Raw genomic sequence first — 21756 nt, 5'->3', positions numbered from 1 at the left:
GGATGTAGTTTAGCTCATAGCAGGATTGATCCAGGTGAAATTTGAGCTCATGCCTGAGATAAAACAACATGACGTATGCGAGATGAGGACCTGACAGGAGCAGTGCTCATGTGACTGTGTTCAGTGATTACATAACCTCACAATCTCACCGGGTGTTTCATTTGGAAAGTCAACGGAGTCTCGACTCCCAGCCTGACTCATTTGAGAGGAGTTTTATTAGCTTTAGCACTGCTGGAACCAACAAATCACAACAAAGATGGCGAGACCGGGGCTAGTTGTCACACTATTTACTCCAGTGAATACTTCTCAGTGTAGGTTTAAATATGAATTTCAATTTCTGTACAGATACAAACCTTAAAGTCTTGAGTCTTAAACTGCTGTTTATTGATGTATTTATAAATAAATCTAAAGTACATCGAAAACATATCTACGCATTATACGCTATTTAAATGCTTTTCAGCAAAATAATTATAAAACAGCACAAAAATTTGTATAAAATACATGTTGCCAACTGATTCTTACAAAAAGCACTAGAAATAGTTTCTGAACACTTTTAAAATGTTATTTTAATATCAAACCATTGTTTCGGCCAATGGAAATAGCAAAAAATCAATTGACCAACGCTTAAAAGATGTGACAGACATTAATTCTGTTGATCTGACTCCTCTTTTAAAACTGTAGTTTGTACTGTATTGCATCATTCACAGTGGATTCATCTAAATCCCTGCCGGCACTGTAAACGAAGGCAGAATCTGCCTGATTTGAGAGGATTTGTTGATTATGTTTATATTGTATTAAGCTAAAGCTTTGAGGGCCTCAATGTGTGCATTGAATGTTTAAATCTGAAACTCAGATTACAGAGTCTGCTTCACATAATCTCCATACAAACCCAGATAACAGCGATCAAAAAACACTGAATATATGTCTGATCCCAGATGGCATTGGGAATTGTGTCAGGCAAATGGATTCAAATGATTATAGCCAAAACACACAGATGATGTCACTGTACACTAATGGAGCAACACACACTATGGAAGGCCTGAGGTCATGAACTCTGGACCTGTTTGTCCAATCAAATCACTTGTTTCCAACATAACACCATGAGAACATCAGCATTGACCAACCAGGGTTTATAAACTGATAATGGATGGAGAAGATGCACTGAAAAATGAATGAATGAAGATGTTATCTTTCTTTGTTTATGCTTTGCATGGATGAAAGTGCTTTTGAAATGCAAATTCAATCTATTTTTATGTCACTTGCAAGCGCACACTGCTACAGCTTGCACTTTTAAATAAGCAAGCACACATAACAAAACATAAAGAAGGTTCCATTAGTTAACTAAATTACCGTAGTTAAAGGTAACTTTTTTGTTAAAAATTAACAAAACATAAATAACGAGTCCATACATCGTCAATTATTCTTCCAAAATGTGTTTTTGTCTTACCTTGATTCAGTATAGTAAGCCTATTATAGACTAAGTGTTTATTTTAAAGAGATGTCGGGCTGGATTTCGCGGGAAATCGCGTGCACAGGTCGCTCGCCCGTGTGTGCTCGTCATATCCGTAAACAGAGAAAAGTTGGCATGTATGTTGTGGGAGTGACAGAGGTTGTCACACTAGATCTTCCTTTACTTCTTTGACTCTTTTCAAGGTGTCTATTAATAGGTAAAGTTACAGTAAAGTCTTCAGCTGGTCTGCTTGAGATCCTTTCAATCGAAACGATCTCTTTAAGTTTTATGAGCAGTATAATCATATTAATCCGCACAGTCACGCAGAGACGAAGCACAACCAAACCAATGTTCTTCCGCAAAATACACACAGTTTGGTTTCTTTATCACCAGAGGGGTTACAGTGTACCTTTAACATGAACTATGAAAAAAAAATAGCTACTTCATATTAAGAATGTATTAATCTTAATTGCAACATTACTATAATCAATAATATTACTAAAAATCAAAAGTTGTATTTGTTAACATTAATGGACCTGAGCTAACATGAACAAACAATAAACATTTGCATTTTTATTAACTAACGTAAACGAAGATTAATAAATACTTTAACAAATGTATTTCTTATTGTAAGTTAGTGCATTAATTAATGGGACATTTTGCAAATTGTTACCCAAAACACAGCAATTAATCAATCCAAAGTAAGAAAAGTAAGGGATTGCTGGAGTTCTCTGGTCATTCATGAAGTGTTTTTATTGAACAGACACAAATGTTACTAGACAAGATTAGTTGGCTGAGTGAACACATTAAATCACAGGCTAGTAAATCCCTGAAAAAGTAGTCTTCATGTTAATAAAAAGCACAACACCAACAGGTTACAATATCCTGTTTAACTAGTGATTATCAAGATGAACGATTGGTCACTTTACTGCCCTCTACTGCTGCAGATAAACATATTCATGCTAAAAAACAACAATATGTGCTCACAAAACTGGTCATATTTCACCCCAAACTCATATAGAGGAAATACGAAATTATATTTTGCATGAATAAGAAATTAAGTCTATTTTAGAACCATAAATCTGCATTTCCATGTTCCAAAAATATTATTTTAAATTATTTAAATTGTAAAAGGAAATTAAAATTGTATGCTTTTTATACGTGATGTTAGTATTTAATGTCTTTTTTTTATTACTATAAAACTGCAAAAAAATATTGTATTGCAGTACTAAGACTCGCTATACAGAATAATGAGAATTACTACAAAAGTTTAGATGCGTTAGTCATGGAAATGCAGGGGGAAAACTTGCCTAATTGTCATGGGGAAAAAGTGTATTAAAGCAAAAAGATCTAAATGTTTCTAAAATAGGCTAATTTCTTGTTTTTAGGGTGAAATATGATACGTTTACTTGAGCTTCACTCATCGAAGACCTTCATGATGATTGACAGTTATATTTTCGTCAGAGAACTCTTGCATAGAGATCATAAAGCTCATTATATAAAAACTATGGCATATATTTCAGTACTTCAAGGCATTTGAGATTTCACTGATGATGTTCAGATTGTATTTACGGTTGCGAACGACAACCACAGGTTCTGATTCCCCTTTGGCATCAGTTACTGAAGACACTACAAGTATATATTGATGCATCAACGGTTACAAAATATATATTCTCAAGATATCATGCATAGTCTGATTAGATAGCAAAATGCAACAAATAATAAACTATATAATAATAATAATAATAATGTCTCTAAGGCACAAATGAAATGCTATTTTGGCTGTGAACTTTATAAAGCGGTGAAGAGAGATATTACTGTATTAGTTAACATGACACTATTATCTGACATATTAATATATATATATATTTATATGGGCAAGATTAATATGACAACGCCACACATCCAGTCGTCGTGGTATTGTGTTCTTCAGTCACTTCCTCCACACAGCTTCAGCAACAGTTTCTTGTAATCACCAGATGTGTCTCCCTGATAAAAAATACTTCTGTTTATACCAGTGTGATATATTCATAATATTCTATTTCTAGATACAGGACAAATAAACTCTTTCATTTGCTAATTAATTATTCTTAAATATTATATGAATAATATATGCCTTAACATTTTTAATGTGTTTGGAAGTATTTTATGGCTACATTTATTTGATCAAAGATTGTGAAACATTTTTATAATTTAAAATAACTGTTTTCTGTGTGAATATATAGTAAAGTGTCATTAATTCCTGTGAGCAAAGCTGAATTTTCAGCATCATTACTCCAGTCTTCAGAGTCACATGATCCTTCAGTAATCACTATGATTTGGTGCTGAAGAAACATTTATCATTATCAAATTGTGTTCATATTTTTGTGGAAACTGTTCAAAAGTTTAGAGTAAGTAAGATTTTTCTTTAATGAAAAATTCATCATAAATGTTTCTTGAGCAGCAAATCATCATATTATAGTGATTTCTGAAGGATCATGTGACACTGAAGACTGGAGTAATGTGCGTGCGTGTGTGTGTGTGTGTGTGACTTACAGAGATGTGAGTGTAGAGCGACTTCCCGAACTGACGCAGATACTCCTGTCTGATATCCAACATGTCCACCTCAGAGCGGGTCACCATGATGCGGATCAGAGTCCTGTCTTTGGTGCCCGCACCCTAAACCAAAGATCATCATCATCATCATCATCATGTATGCAGTGACATTTTTCTAACAGGAAAAGAGGAAGTGCATGTACAATATATAATGCCAAGAAAACATAAAAATAACCCATAATAGCCACTTCCGAATTACCTCAGACATACATTATCATAGCAAAATATGCCTTTATTCATGTATATTTATCAGCATATTCTTTACCTGCATGGACTTGTGGAGACGTTCAGCAAAATAGGCAGGAGTGTTTTTAATGCACTTCACTGAAAAACAACAGATGGAACATGATTATGAACTTAAACTAAACATTACTTCATATTCTACAAAGAGGAATACTTTAGATATTATTAATAATAATACATTTAATCAGTTACAGAATATAAATTCGATCATAAGCCTCCGATTTACTAAAACTTCCAGTTTAGTAAGTTTTTAAATCAAAACTTTAACAGTTTATGGTCAAATCTGCCTAAAAACATGCAAATAAAACAGAATCATTTTTGAAAAGCAACCACAGGTAAATATTAATACAAATCACTACACTTTTCCCAGCTGATTTATCACAATACATTAAGACAATTATTTTGTATTACAAGGTTTCTGAAATGTTGTTTAAATATGCAAATTAGGCATACTCTAATTAATTATGGACTAATTAGCATAATTTTCCAGAACACAAATCTGAACATTAGACAAAGCCAGGTTCAAAATTCTCGTTTCTTTTTGTTGACGTATTCGAGTAAAAGTTTTCACAGAGGAGATCTTGGATATCTCTAATAATAAATCAGTAAATACAGGCATATATGTGAACAAACTCCTCTGTAAAACCCTTCAGGATATAGACATGAATAAAACGGTAAAGTTTGGTGAAGTGGAGATCTCTAACTAAAACTCACCACCTTTAAAGATAAGTATTGTAATTGAAATCTACAGACGCAAATGGTCACAGTACAATAAAACAAGCACTTAAAAGTGTTATAACAACACATTATAAAAAGACCAAAATCTCAGAATTGACCAGTGCATGAAAAACAATGGTTTTGCCTGTAGTGTCTTGCATTCAGAGTCATATTTGCATATGTAAAACATTTAGGTATTTTACCCATCATACCCCCCAATCTGCATCTTATTCAAAACAAATGACTCAGTCTTGATCATATTCCAGTGCTGTAATTGGCTGTTTCTCGCTGCTGCCTGCTTCATCTAGATTGGCCGATATGTTTTTTGCTCAGGACCAATCAGAGTTCAGTACTCACCGACCGCCACCATGCCGTCCTCCACGTTTCCAGACATCTCCCTGCCGATACTCTTCTCGATCTCTCGGCCACACATCTGCTGGTACTCATGAAACACTGCAAAAGACACCAGGAACAAGCGTTACTGTCAAACCTGCAGCAATGCATCACTAAATCCACATCACCAGTGTCATAATGCCTTCATTTTCAGTCTATTCCTCGTGCAAAGCATCATATGCACTATAATAGAAGACTTCTGATGTCATAACTCAACTCCAACTTTATTTATAAAGCACTTACAAAACTACCAAGGCACAGAGAAAATGAAATGCAGACAAAATTTATCATAACACACAAAATTACAAAACCGTATTCAAACGGCAATGAAAATAAACAAGTCTTAATGTCGGATTTAAAAACATAAATTTGAAGTCAAATGGATGATTGTTATGATCCTTTAAATGTTTTTTGAGCTTGTAGACTGGTCAACTTTAGTGCTTCACATAAGATAGCTTTGGAGTAATATGACTAGTGATGCACTGATATGAAAATTTTGGCCGATACCTAGAATTACTTATAACCCAACTGTGGTATGTCGTAAAATTTGTTTTCTACAGTACAAAAACAATAACAAATCTATTCATTTACTATTTTGAAAGGAGGTTGTCACCAAATCTTGCTCTCTTGCTTATTTCTTAATGACATTGATTGGGGAAGTGTTTGGTTATTACCTCATAAGTTTTTTGTTACAAACAAGGTCAAAGAAATCTCTTTCAAGATATTGCACAAATTCAGACATTTCCTTAGTAAGTTTAAGAAAGACATTGATGTAAGCTGCTCTTTTTGGTCTTTGCACTTGGAAACAGTACCCCATATTTTCTGGCATTGTAGTCATGTGAATAAGTTATGGTATTATGTGTCTGTTTATTAAGGAAAAGGTACTCTTTCATTTTGTTTTGCATTTTGAAAAAGTGATTTTTGGATATTCAAAGTATGATAACAGTGTGGTGAAGGAGGCTTTTGTAATTAATCTGTTCATTTTATTAGTCGTTTTTCATTCATAAGTGTAAGTTTTCTAACAAAAAGACCATTTTTTCAGTATTCCTTAACGAATCCGAAAATTACTTTTCTACTATTCAATCTGGTACTAATGGAAAAGCTATTAAGACTGTTCAATTATGTACTGTCTTCAAAATCTTTGATTGATACAAAGGTATTTTATTTTGTGATTTTTATTATTATTATTTAAAAAAAAATGTATGTTGTATTGTTTTGTTGTTTAAAGCAATAAAAAAATACAAATTAAAAAATTAAAAAACCAATAACTATTTATACTTGAAAGCTGATAACCGATATAAACTGGCCAATAACGCAGAATCCAATATAATTTTTGAGAGCCTCATTACAAAAACAAAAGTTTCACCATTACAATCCATGTATCAAACACACATTTATAATATTCTCATTATAATTGTATATAGCCGATATGACAGACTGTCGCACTGAACTGTATTTTCCCTTTTTGAAGTGATTTCAATCATATTTCAAGCAATTCAAAACCATCATGTTGAACAGTGCGCATCTGAAGTGTCTCAGCTGAAGGAAATAAACCATTATTTATAGGCTATAATATATCAGCCACATTTTCTTATTGGGCCGATAACATTATATGAAGATATGGTGCATCCCTAAATATGACTAAATGAGGCCAGAGTTTATGTCAATTTTGGTCTAATGAAAAGCAAATAATGCAACTGGAAATATTACAAAGCTGCAGGATGTTTTCATACTGTTGTGTTTTTCTAGATGACTGCTTTTAAACACACTGTCCTAGTTCAGGAATCAATAGCAGCTTCAGTGTAACCGCAGTGGGCTGGTGGTTTTTACCTTGCCTGAGATGAGGTTTACTGCGAGCGCACAGAATCGCATTAAACTGAGACTCATCCGTGCCGACTTTATTCTCTCCTGCGGCGTGCAGTTTCTGCAACACAGAGAACATCCCACACATGTTCAGCAGACCCAAATACACATTATAACATGGATTTGTTTAAGCAAATCAAGTCTTTTCTCCAACCTGAGCGTCCTGTTTGGCCAGAGAAATATCCACAGCCTCTCTCTCGTCTCGATTACCCTGAAAACAAATAATCAAAACTATTTCATCCAAACAGCTGTGATTTCACCTCCTGTTTTTGAAGGGAAATTGATCATTTGTGTTGATCTGCAGAAGTGTTGTTATTAACTAAAATTAGCAGTATTGCAAATGTGTTTTTGGTACTTGAAATTTGTGACACTTTAGTTTTATGTCCACTTCTGACTATTAACTAGTTGCTTATTATCATGCATATTACTAGGATATTGGCTGTTTATTAATACTCATAAAGCAGATATTAAAGCTGATTCTGCATGATTATATTCTACATCCCTTAATCACCCCATACCTAAACTTAACAACTACCTTACTAACTATTAATAAGCAGTAATTATTGCAGAGTTTAAGAGTATAAGCAGTTTATTGAGGCAAAAGTCGTAGTTATTAGTCAGAATTGGACCCTAAACTAAAGTGTTACCAAAATATAAATATTAGATTAAAATCTTAAATGAAAATAAGAAATGTTGCCTTGGTAAATAACTGAAATAAGTTTAAGTTTAATACTCAAATAAATATAAATTAAATATAATTAAAAATATAATATAATTTTAATAAAACTGTTCAAAAGCACATTACAATAATTTTAAAATTAAAATAAAATAAAAATCTATATATAATTATAAATATTTAATTCAATATTACTAAAAATGCTATGGTTTATAAATAATATGAAAATAGAAAATGTTTTATGACACACCACATTTAGAGAAATAGATATTGCTTTCTATTTTCCCTGTTTAATAAATAAAATAAAATACATTTTCACAAATATGGATGATAGATAGATAGATACGATAGATACGATAGATAGATTGATACAGTAGATAGATAGACAGACAGACAGACAGACAGACAGACAGACAGACAGACAGACAGACAGACAGACAGACAGACAGACAGACAGACAGACAGACAGACAGACAGACAGACAGACAGACAGACAGACAGACAGACAGACAGACAGACAGACAGATAGATAGATAGATAGATAGATAGATAGATAGATAGATAGATAGATAGATAGATAGATAGATAGATAGATAGATAGATAGATAGATACGGTAGATACGGTAGATAGATAGATACGGTAGATAGATAGATAGATAGATAGATAGATAGATAGATAGATAGATACGATAGATAGATACGATAGATAGATACGATAGATAGATAGATAGATAGAGTAGATAGAGTAGATAGAGTAGATAGACAGATAGATAGATAGATAGAGTAGATAGAGTAGATAGACAGATAGAGATAGATAGAGTAGATAGAGTAGATAGACAGATAGATAGATAGATAGAGTAGATAGAGTAGATAGACAGATAGAGATAGATAGAGTAGATAGAGTAGATAGATAGATAGATAGATAGATGTAGATGCACTAATATGCATCTCTGATATGAATGAAATCTGAAAGGGAAGGCCGGATGATCTTCTGCACCTGTGAGAGTGAGATGAGCAGACGCCGGAAGTGTCCTGACGTGTCACTGCTGATGGCGTCCTCCAGAGATTTACCGTAATCTAAACAACAAACACTGATCAGTATGAGTTTCTCAGTGAGCCGGGATCTTCAGGTCTGGGAGAGCGACTCACCTGCCTTATACACCCTCGTGATCTCCTTGATTTCAGCATTACTGCGAGAGGACAGAATCTCTATGAGACAGGCCTCGTCGGTTCCTGCACCCTGAAAACATGAGAACGATCATTATCACAGCATTTTCTGGAACATAAGCATTATCTGAAATGTGCTGACACTTATTTTAACCTTTCTGAACATAGATCTGTACTTAAATGGTTGTAATACAGGAATACAGGCTCTAAAACGCTCAAAATATTATTGCAAAAGGGAAAAAAAATGAAAGTGTAAAAAAGTTGGAAAGCAAAAGTAATGAACTAAACGTTTTTTATTCTATACAAAATAATTAGGACTCTCTAATTGATAGAATATCTAAGCCATATGTCTATCCAAGTTGTCTTCCAAATCTGCAAAGTTTTAAAGATCAAAGTGCCTTAGTTATAGAGAAAATGTTTTATTCTTGCTGAAACGAGTCATCAGTTATTCCAGTCTCACTTCCTGCTGAAGGTTTGTAACTAATTTGTTTAATGTCCGCCTCTGGTCTTGATTGGCTGAACAGCGTCTCTTAGCTCCGCCCTCAAACACTAGTTTATCTGAGACTGGAAGAGTTTGGTTCGTGTTGTTCGTGTCGAGAAGATGCGGTTTTCTGAGATTGATACGGTAAAACTCACGCCATCGTTACTGTTCGTATCACTGTGATCAAGAGCTGAGATTCAGATATGATAATGAGCACTTCGATTCTGACCAATCACAACAGACTGAGCTATCAGAGAGGCGGGGTTTAGAGAGACTGAATCTGTAGACGAAGCGTTTCAGACACTGAGAGAAAAGAGCTGATGCTGCAGTGATTATTATGAGAATATTAAAGTGTTTTTGACCTTGAATGCATGCAAACCTGTTGTTGGAGACTCTAAAACAACATTAGACGCTTGGCAAAGTTAACAGGAGGATTTGTTGAGGATTGAGTGGAACTGAAATACACGTTTATAATGTTTTGTTTTATTTACCTGTGTTTTTTTTATACAATAAAAATGTGACAAACAAATGTGACTTTTTTTCTTCTTTTTTCTTTACTTGGTACAACGCATTTTCTGGAAAATATGGTACTTTCTGATAACCACAGCTGGGAAACAAGAAGTGTTTTTATTGGCTGAAATCCTTGTGCATCCTTATATTCTGCCTGAGTTTCAAAACCTGCAATCAACAGGTTTCTTCAATATTTTCCATGGTGAGGGATGGTAATAATCACAGACAGAGAGTCTGGCAGGATTTCTGCTCTGTACTCTGTAATTACCAGCCCGTGTTTCATTAATGACTTCTGTGTAACACAAGCACCAGCATACGAGACCTGTGCTGTAACCGAGCGTAAGCATGCTAGACTGGGTCAAGTTTGTTAGCATGTTTCCCTGCTATACTGGGATAAAGCGCTGTTAGCATTACATGAAATCCTATGAAGGACGTTCCAGATCAGTCACTTATGAAGCTGCATTTCAGTTAGGATGCTCACAAGGATTTAGAACAGAGACATTTAAAATCATCAAGAAATCAATTATTAATTTTAATGGAATATTCCAGTATTGGAAACGCTTCATTTTACAGTACGTTAACTTACGTGTACTTACCTAAGAAAGTACTGGGTAATATAAGGTAAGTACATGGGTTAAGGTTAGGTTTAGGGGTAGGTTCAGGGTTAGTACCAAGTTATTACCCAGTTATTGTAATTACTATAATAAGTACATACTATGTACATGGGGAACAGGACTGTAAAATGAAGAGTTACCGATGATTTATAGGGGCACATCATTATTGTTTTAAATCCATGTTCGCTCGTAATCTTGAATCAGATTAACTTAACCTTGATGTGGGCGTGGCAACCTGTCACTCACATGAGATCCACCAATAGCAAACCACAACCATCCAATCAATTCCCCACTAACAAAATCAAGCCCCGCCCACATTTGTTCTTGTTCCAGAAGCCATTTCTGATATACGCCACAATAGGAAAGAAAAAACTAGCACAACTTCCATTTCATGCCAACTTTAAATACGGTACCAAAATATCTAGTATCTCTGGATTTGGATACATTTTCCAGGAAAATCAGGGGGAAAATTAAATCTCACCGCAATGGCCTGCTTCATTTCATAGGCATCGAGTTGTGCAGGAGACTTCAGCATGTTCAGCACCAAATCTTCAAAGTTTCCCGTCAGCTCTGACTTCAGGTCCTTAACCAGATCCTGGAAAACGTCATTATGAATGCAAAGTTACACGCAAGAAACCACAATGGCATCCCATTCACATTAATGTGATGCTTCGTTCCTCATATGTTCACCTTGCCGTAGGTGGTTTTGTACGCCGCCAACAACGGCACACGCTGCTTGATGGTTCGACTGCCAAGAAGCTCGACAATGGCGTTCTCATCGGTTCCTGTGAGCAAAACAGATTCAGTCACTATCAGGACTCGGTTTTTTTTTTTAGATGTGACTGTATGCAAACATTTTTGTGGTTCAAATGAATCGAAGTCAATCAGTTTCTTCTCACCGAAGCCCTTCATGGCTTTCCGTAACACCTCAACATCTTTGAGAGGGTCGGCACCAGGAAAGTCCTTGATGGAGCCACGGTAACCCTTCTGAACACACACATCACAGGAAACAGTTCAAATCAGTTACATTTAAGAATGTTAAAATTTTTTAATTGTTTACATTCTTAAATCTGGAAATGGCATATCTGTATATGCATAGTTCGATCTATTGTGTATTTTCTATATTTTTATTACTGTATTGTATTATATTTCATTTTAATGCCTATTTTTTATTGATGTGTTATATTCCTTTTTATTGCTTTTATCCCCATGCATGCCTATTTTCTAGACTGGAAGCTCATGTCACCAACACAAATTCCTTGATTCTGAAAAGATTACTTTCTTAATGATTAAAACATAACTAAATTTTCAAATTTAAATAAATATTCTACCTTGTTTTCATGTAGTGAAATAAATACACACACACACTGCAACTTTAACTATATAGTATATACACACACACACAACCGTTCAAAAGTTTGGGGTCAGGTTTTTCTTTTAAAGAAATTAATACTTTTATTTAGCAAGGATGCATTACATAGACAAAGTGACAGTAAATACAATTATAAAATTACAAAAGAATTTGTATTTCAAATAAATGCTGTTCTTTTGAACTCTCTATTCATCAAAGAGTCTTGAAAAAACAAATTTATGATGGTTTGCACAAAAATATGAAGCAGCACAACTGATTTCAACATTGATAATAAACATAAATGTTTCTCGAGCACCAGATCAGCATATTATAATGATTTATGAAGGATCATGTGACACTGAAGACTGGAGCTGAAGATTCAGCTTTGATCACAGGAATAAATTACAGCTTACAATATATTCACATAGAAAACAGCTATTTTGAATTGTAATAATATTTCACAATTTTCACTATTTTTGATTTTTTTTTCCTTAAATGCAGCCTTGGTGAGCAAAAGAGACATCATTCAAAAACATTAAACAACCTAATTAAAAACCTCAAACTTTTGAACGGTATGCAAATGGTTAAAAATCATTTTATATTAATTTCAAACCAAAAAATGTCATATTATGGAAGTAAATGCATTGAAAAAGCTATACCGCATTTACTTTTAACTGAAGACAACTGTTGTATTAAAAAAAAAAAAAAAGACAAGAACTTTGCATGTCCAATTTCCTGTTTCAAAAGTAAGTTACTAAACCATTGAGGTCAGGTATTGTGATTTCTGTTTCCTGTTTTTTTGTGTCTTTCTAGTGGAAATTAGCCGTGAAACTGGGCACATTCAGAGAAATATATTTTTAATGTCAGGTTTTTTTTACATTGTATGACCAATACATTTTCTTGACAATTTGTTCCTGGATTTTCACTGTGACAAAGCAATTCTAGATGATGAAAAATTTTAGAATTTCAGGTTTTCTGTGATTGTGGGAACCATGAAAATCTAAACCGAACAAAAGCGTACAAGCTTATATTGGCGGATAAAGCGGGTTGTCTCTCACATTCACAGCAGGACCGGCCGGTGGTGTTGGTCCCGCAGGAACACCTCCTCCGTACCCAGGCATTGACGGGTTTGGCACCGGGGCACCTGGGTAACCTGGCATGGGCTGCTGTCCTGGCACTGGCACCCCGGGGTAACCCTGAGGCATTCCTCCACCAGGCTATATAAGATCATGCACATGATTAGTTTCATCTCAGAGTCCAGCTTAAAGAAACAGTTGAACCAAAGTTCTGTACTTCTGTAATGCATTTAAAAAAACACAATATAACTGATCATGCACAATAAAAGAGGCAGAAATAAAGGGATACTTACAGCTCCAAAGCCAGGTTGGCCGCCCCATCCACCTGCTGACAACATAAATAACAACTATGACACAATGTCAATCACAGGACAACAAACACATGAAAGTCAAAACACAAAGAATCATGCAGCTATAGATGTTTTTACAAAATATGCATAATCTTTTAAAGCTTTTATTGCCCTATGAAATCAATTCCACCTCCCAAAATATTTAAAAATATAAACCGTTTTAATGGATTAATTAAACGTAAATAATCCAAAAGGATGTCTAAGCAAATTAATTCACAAAACTTTAACAATTTAAACACTTTCAACTCCAATATTCATTTGCATCAGCATGAACATCCATCATCGTCAAATCAGAATGACGTATTATTTTTAACTGCCAATCCATTTCAGAAGTGCTCAGTTTTTCAGCCGCTATGATCAGCTGACCACAGATGACATGAGAGCATCCAGAGGAACACACAGAGCAACAGCCACTAGTCTCGGCTAGCGCTGCACGATTAATCGCAATTTACATGTAATCACACTTAAACCGATATGGCTTATCGCGATTTTTAAATGGCAAAGCATAAGAAACCACATCATCTCACAGAAGGAGCTCAACTGTCGTTATGAAGTGAGTTTGGAGTAAAGGCATGTTATTAAATGTTGTCTTCTTTTGAACAAGAGGTTCATAAATGCTCTCCTCTTGTTTGGAAATATATTTGACACGCGTTGCTTTTTCAAATGCACGTTTTAAGTGACTCGAACTCACAGTGCTTTCAGATGGAGCAGCGTTTATAGAGCCGTAGGTCACGGACAAACTGCACATAAAAAATAATCGCAGCCCTTGCGATTTCGCAATCGCGATAAGCCAAATGCAATTTAATATAAATTGCTATTAATCATGCAGCCCTAGTCTCTGCATACATGAACGCCCTCAGGGCGTTTTCACACTGTGGTCGTTTGCTGCGGTCCGAGTCCGAGCACAATTGTTCCCGCAGCGTTTGTCTGGTTTCACACTCAACTTGATTCTATCGAATCCTGGTGCGTTTGCGTGCATCTTACGTCATCGCAAACGTTCACAGCGCATGATAGAAAACAGAACCCAGGTCAATATATTATTTTTTACTAATTTGGTGCCATTATGCACAGCTGAGTGTGTGTGTGTGTGTGTGTGTGTGTGTGTGTGTGTGTGTGTGTGTGTGTGTGTGTGTGTGTGTGTGTGTGTGTGTGTGTGTGTGTGTGTGGCATAAGCTTACTTTCTGCTGCTTGCAAATGGACTCTTTTGAGGAGACAGTGGATTTCCGTTAATTTGTTGCCCTGATTTCACGTGCTATGCGGGAAAACACTGCAGGCTCACTCTTGCTCATATCCAAAGTAAATCATCATCAACACTATCATCCGTTACGTTTGTTTTATTGAACTAAATGCATCATAATCACCTAAAACACATGCCCAGGTTACTTTACTTCCTGAACAAGTGCGCACCAGTCAGTGTTGCTTTCACATTTACGTGAACCGCGGCACGGTTCGAGTGCAACCGAACTCAGAGAGTCTCCTTTAGATAGTCTCGGGTTCGGTACCCCAGTGTGCACCCGGGTCCGCAAGACAGCGTTCACGAACTAACTAAACTGAACTGCCAGTGTGAAAGCACCCTTAGATACATAACAGAAATGGTGTATTTTTTAGCACGCTCAGAGTAACCGGACTCACCTGCGGGGGGCATGTTGGGGTAGGTCCCGGGCTGGGCGGCGGGGTAACCTCCAGCCTGTGGTGGGAACCCTCCTCCCGGGGCAGCTGGGTATCCACCGGCAGCCTGGGGGGGGTATCCGCCGGCCTGGGGGGGGTATCCGGCTCCGGGGGGGTATCCGGCTCCGGGCTGAGGCTGATAGTATCCCGCCTGGGGAGGATATGCTCCGGGTTGGGGGGGGTATCCAGCCTGGGCCTGTTGATACGGACCGGAGCCGGGGGGGTAGTTTCCACCTGCGGGAGGATATCCGGGGTAACTCATCTCTGACACCTGGAGAACATTTAGATGTTGATAGTTGGTTATTTTAAAATCACAGTCACTTGCAAAAACAGAACAGTAATTCTGAGATCCGTTTTAAAGAAACAGTCATTCAGGGACAAAGCGTTGTGTTGTACGTCACACGCATCACACACATGACCAGCGTCGGCCAATAGTGAGCCTACGTGTGACGTACAACACAGAAGCGCTGCGCTGTTACACTAGTGAACTCACTCGAGGCCCACAGAGAAGGAAATGAATAGTTGAAATAAAGTCGTTATTTTTGTTTGTTTTTGCGCACAAAAAGTATTCTCGTCGCCTGAGAAAACTTAAGATTAGGCCACTGTAGTCACTTGGACTATTTTAACGATGTCTTTCATAACTTTTCGGGGAACAAGTTTCAATCCCTTAGAAGCCTATAGAGGAGTGATCCAGCTCTCAGATTTCATCAAAAATATCTTAATTCGTGTTCCGAAGATGAACGAAGGTCTTACGGGCACTAGCGGCGCCAGGAATTTGATTGTAGGTGGGCCTCCAGAAAAATGGATGGGCCAGTTAAAATAAGCATCGCCGTTTCATCGCCGTTTCAGCGCTTTTCTGCGGCAATGAGGACAGCGACTCAGCAGCCTACCTGTGTGGCTCTTGTGTCACTGTCCTCAGCTCAGTGCAGTAACGTTAGCCTAACTGGGGGGTCGCACACTGGACAAGAAGCGCAGGCAGCGCTGGGCTGTGCCGCGTCTAGGACAACTCGAGGTATCGCACACCGGACGCGCACTTTCTCAGTTTATGGCCAGCAATACTGTTATGTTTAAGGACATTATGGAATTAAGATAATGTCTGTACTATGTTATGATTGTACTGTACAATTAAATACAAACGTTGCTGATCTTCGCCACCGGTGTGTGTACACTCATAGAGAATAAAGTGTTCGAATTTTAAATACGCGGCGCTGCGCTTCTCGTCTGGTGTGCGACCCCCTTAAGTCACAAGTGGGGTAGAAGCCGCTGATTGGTTTAGAAGCTTTAACTCAAAGCTTTCCTCAGGCTGCTTATTGGATGAACTGCTAGAATGAAAATCACTCACTACTCACTATAGGCCTGGGTCAAAATGGGCGGGCCCAGACCTAGCCCAATGGTAGCACCGCGGGTGCTTACGGGGTTGAACAACATGAGGGAGAGTAGCTAATTACTGACAGAATTTTCATTTTTGGGTGAAATATCCCTTTAAGCACGCAAGTTAATTGATGCAAGTTAATTAATTCAAATTAATTTACAGTTAGGCCCATTAAATAATAATAATAAATAAGGATAATATTCAAAAAGTATATAATTATCTAACATCTGACGAATTAAAAAATTAAACTCAAAACATACATGCTAAATGGGGGATATCTATAACTAGCATAAAAAATTATTGTCAGAACGTCACGTCTTACAATTCTACGCTGTTGCAATGATGCGAGCACGTAAATGCAACGAGCCACAGACGGCGCCACAACATGTGTTTGCTGGGAATAAGCCGACAATGCATGTGATCATAAACGCGTTAACCTGTTTTCCTTTATCGGAGAAATAAACAGCTTAAACATAAACCGATCGTCACAGATAGATTTGTGCCCCTTACCCCGATTTCACCCATCATGTAAACGCATTAACCTGCGTTCTTTGAGCTTACTGAAGTGTGCATGTGTGAGATGTGACAGGAACACCTCCTTACTGTGAGTGAGTGTGCATTTAAAGGGTAAGTTCGGCGTTTTACAAGTAAAGCCGATAAAACTTTCGTGAAACTCACCGAGTGGTCTGGGGTGTTCACTGATATGCTCACGCAAAAATCGCTGCAAAAGATGCTTTCCAACAGGTTTTATCGCAGTTTTTGGAAAAATGTCCGGTTGTGAGGCGTTTGGAAAAATAGGTCCACAGTTTTACAGCGAATGGTAAAACACCTGTTGGAAAGCATCTTTTGCGTGAGCATATCAGTGAACACCCCAGACCACTCGTGAGTTTCACGTCTTTGTAAACTAAAGTTTAATGCGTTTATATGAATGATTGTTCCAGTGCCCCAATGAAACCATTGTATAGGTGGGGGGGTGCTAACACAAAAACCTAAAATTCTCGGGACAGCAGCATTTGTCTAAAATTTTAATTTTAACCGTTCGATTTCATCAGAAACGAACTTAAAACAGGGCTTTACTTGTAAAACGCCAAACTTACCCTTTAAACACATCCAGACAGAGCGAGTGTTTCGCTGTATAGTGAGAAGAAAATATATCACAAACTCAGACTCTTTCTTGAACCAAGAAATTATAAAAATGTGTTTCGTCTCGTACAGAAGTGCCACAGTCAAAAAGCTGCATCTGTGACTGTATGAGAGGATCATATGTGAGATTTAAGTTTCCCGCAAACATGTTGGAAAACTCTTCCGTTTTTAATGCTTTATTTAACATCACAACAGACATAGGGCCTAATAAACGGAATACCCGGAGTCATGAATTATTACGTGTTGACTTCACTACTGGGAAAAACGGATTTATTATTAAAGTCTTTAACAAACGCGCTTTACTTGCATTGCCGGGCTATTGGTTTGCATATAAACCGGGACAACAGGTTTTTCAAATAAACTGATTTTGAGAGTTATCAAGTTCAGTGTCACATTTGCAAACGTGCTCGGGAAAAGAGCACTTTTGAGGTATTGCATATAAATATTAAAAACAAGAACTTATACAGAAACTTTTTTCTTGGTTTTTGGAAGCATTTTTATTAATTTCGGGGGCATTTTAGCCCCAAGCGTATGTTAAGTCCCGCCCCTTCTGTGTGAGTGATGGTGTGTGAGTGATGGTGTGTGTGTGTGTGTGTGTGTGTGATGGTGGGGGAAGGGTCGCTTCTGTTCAAGTGAAACAAAACCAGATCACTGTCATTGTGATAAATGATGTTGATAAATCAACATCAGAGGACAATAAACCTGGCAAAACTTCAAATGATTGCAGTTCAGCGCTCTGCTGTATTTCAGTATATCAAAGTAATTCATGTTATCTTAATTTGCAGCGTATAGTAATTATCTGCAAACTAAATAAAGATTCATGATTCAGCAGTTCAGATGTGATTCTACTGTACGTGTGTCTCGATTAATCTTGTTGCTAAAATCCTACTGTCCAGAACAATCATCTTTCTTTAATTCGTTCACTTTGGTTGACCTCAAAACATTTTCTGTACAAGATAGATAGATAGATAGATAGATAGATAGATAGACCCTATTAAGATATATAAATCTATTTAGAACAAATTGTTTTATCCATCATTGCGATTTTTGTTTGTTTACAAAGAAACTTTTTATTTATTTATTAATACACTAAATCTGTTACACTAAATATTTTTTTTAAAATCTTATACATCAATGGTTTATGTTGCTATGAATTTATTTTTTAATTACAATTCCCAGAGCCAATTCCTTTCGCTCTGTCTGTGTTCAACATGTCAACACACAACTCCTGTGATCAGCAGGATCAGAAACCTTTCAGGACCGAGGAGTGAATATTGCGTCATTGCAATCCAACACGGATGAGTGTGATCCCACTGAGCAAACAAGTCTCCGCGTGGAGCGGCAGGTTTATCAGGTTCTGCTTATATAGGCTATAGGTTGACAGAAGAATAAATGTGTTGCAATTAAATTACAAAGTTAGTTTTAGAAGAATTTTGTGCATCAAATTCATGCAGAAATATTTTAAATTGATCAATGTGATTAGTTTTCATCACTATGTTTGTCTATCTTCAGAAAAAAATATGAACAAAATAAAAAAATTAGAGCCAGGGAAGTTTCTGAAATTTGGTTGATTTAACACAGCATGAGCTTTGATCATAAAACGAAGCATTTAAATACCATCTTACTAAGAGATTATTTGCGGATATATAGTGATGACTGATATTTATATGTATTTTATGTCAGTATATTCTATACTTCTATACACTCTCACAAAAAAAGATGTACAAAAGCTGTCACTCAGACGGTTCCTTTTAATATGCACACAAAAGTGAATCTTTTGAAAAGGTACCGCCCCAGTGAAAGCTTTTGTACCTCTTTTTCTAAGTCTATATAATATCTCACTGATTACAAGCATCAGAATTTCATCTTATGTTTTGTCCATATAAATATCAGCATCGGTGTCGAATTGATTAGTTTTGCTCAGTTTGGGTCTCTGAATTAAATTCGTTTTTTCTTCCACAATCTCAATATTCTCACAACATACTATATAAGCCATAAAATAATAAACGGTTACATTTAAAAAAAAAAAAAAGATTTTTTTGACTATCAAGTCATATATCAGGGTTAAAACACCTTCCTATAATTAAATATTTTTTAAGTAACAACTTTTAGTCATTTGCCATTTTTAGATCACACTTACAAATCTAGTAGAAATACTTTTTTTTAAAAAATGTCTAAAAAATACATTTACTAGCCTATGGGAATTTCAACTACTTTTTCAGGACACAGAAAACACATGCTGATTAGTATTTGTTTTGTATGGTTCTTCAGATCTGGTTATAGGTTAATTGTTCGGGTTCACTAACTTTCTAGCGTGACTGCATGCTATAGTAACCAGTGGTTTAATTCTGCGTTAAAGCCAGTGATCAGTGGTTTTCCTGCTTTTATTGGAGTAATGCAGCTTTTCTCCTACACATCTCATGTCTGAACTTGTACTGATTAACTCTCAGTCCGACAATCGCACACTGCACACTACACACTACACACACACACGGTTTGACCATTCAGCATCGCTCTCTGCCCAAAGAAAAAAAAATGGCAGCCAAATATTTCAGATTACACGACAACACACCCTCAAAAAACTGAAACAACACACATCTTAATCCACAAACACTTAGAACATTCGACAGAGTTTTCGATGACAAACATCTGACGGACATTTTATCGCGGGTTAATGCGGAATGGTTACATTGTATCACGCGCGTTCTGTAAACACACGCACGTCACACTGAAAACAGAACAAAACGCGCCAAACGCTCAATACATTGTTGTTTTGACGTAGAAAACGATTGTAAAGGTAAAACTTACTTGTATGTGTGATGTGATGCGAGGAATGGATCTCGTGAGTTTGGTCTGAATGAGGAAGTGAGGCAGGGCGTCAGTCAGTCACAGTGGGTGTGACTCGATCCTGTCCATCCACACACAAACAACACACTGGCCTATCCCTGTTCTGAGGCATATATTACCGCTACTCCTATACACACATGTTCTTCTTCTAAAGTAAATCCAAGGGGCGTGTGCCTTGAATAATGAGTTTGTTTTGTTTGGGTTGTTACCAGGACGTTGCTAAAAAATAATAGAAATGCATTTTTTTACTACTATTTTTATAAATTACTACTATTTTACTATCTGTATACACACACATATAAACAAAAACTTTTATGTTCGATGCGATTAATCGCGATTAATTGGTTTGACAGCACCTAATTATATTATTGCATTATATTATTTATACTGGAAGTGTTACTTTTGGCACTATTTGGATACTAAAAGTAGTAACTATTAGATCACTTAGTAATTAAAAACAAAAAAATAAGCATAGTAAAATAGTAGTAATTTAAAAAAATAGTAGTTAAACAATGCATTTCTAATATTTTTTAGCAACGTCCTGGTAACAACCCAAACAAAACAAAATCATTATTCAAGCATATATATATATATATATATATATATATATATATATATATATATATATATATATATATAGCAAAATAGCATAGATACTACTGTAAAATCATAATACATTTGTAATAATGGATGTCCTTCAGTGTAAGAAGCCTTCAGAATATCTGACATTTTGTATTATATTAATTATTACATTATATTAGGCCTATACTATATTTAGTGCTGTCAAATCAATGAATCGCATCTTACATAAAAGTTTTTGTTTATATATATATATTTTATAGATTATTATATATTCTATATATATTTTATTTATATTATATATATATATTTTATAGATTATTATATATTATATATAGATTTTACAGTAGTATCTATGGTATTTTGCTGGAATTTATGGTTAATATGGTACAGTTTTTGAAGGGACGCCAGACATCTGAATGTATTATAGCCTAATATCTTATCAGTTTATGGAGAACTTTATTAGAGTTGTTTTTAATGAGTGCAAAGGTTTGTGTGTCAGATGTTAAGCAACAGAGAAAAGCCTCTTGATTTCCACAGACCTTATTGAGTCTGAACGCTTGTGAACATCACAGTTGTCCAATATAAACAAATAAATAATTTGCATGAAAACAATAGAGGCTTCTCTTCCTCATGTGTTACGTCAGTCCTTCCACTCATA

The 21756-nt window shown here is 36.0% G+C and overlaps 1 protein-coding gene across 2 annotated transcripts; it reads right to left on the bottom strand.

Moving 5' to 3' along the window:
* Positions 1–2182: 2182 nt before the first annotated feature.
* anxa11b (annexin A11b) lies at positions 2183–20613 on the bottom strand. 2 transcript variants are annotated; one of them, XM_077230870.1, is made up of 15 exons: positions 20478–20613; positions 15119–15425; positions 13430–13464; positions 13119–13277; positions 11609–11696; positions 11400–11494; positions 11191–11304; positions 9087–9177; positions 8935–9014; positions 7416–7472; positions 7229–7322; positions 5363–5458; positions 4311–4369; positions 3986–4108; positions 2183–3439 (listed from the first exon to the last, which is right to left on the bottom strand). In XM_077230870.1, exons 2-15 carry the CDS (start codon positions 15414–15416, stop codon positions 3380–3382), a joined length of 1449 nt encoding a protein of 482 aa, XP_077086985.1. In that variant the 5' UTR covers positions 15417–15425; positions 20478–20613; the 3' UTR covers positions 2183–3379. The 2 variants fall into 2 exon arrangements, with proteins under 2 accessions (XP_077086985.1, XP_077086987.1); XM_077230872.1 differs by having other exon boundaries at positions 13430–13461.
* Positions 20614–21756: the final 1143 nt, after the last annotated feature.

This window comes from Siphateles boraxobius, unplaced genomic scaffold, assembly GCF_051911475.1.
Source record: "Siphateles boraxobius isolate OS27281-9 unplaced genomic scaffold, OSU_SipBor_1 151, whole genome shotgun sequence".
Taxonomy (NCBI): Eukaryota; Metazoa; Chordata; class Actinopteri; order Cypriniformes; family Leuciscidae; genus Siphateles; species Siphateles boraxobius.
This window is presented reverse-complemented; position numbering and strand designations above follow the sequence as displayed.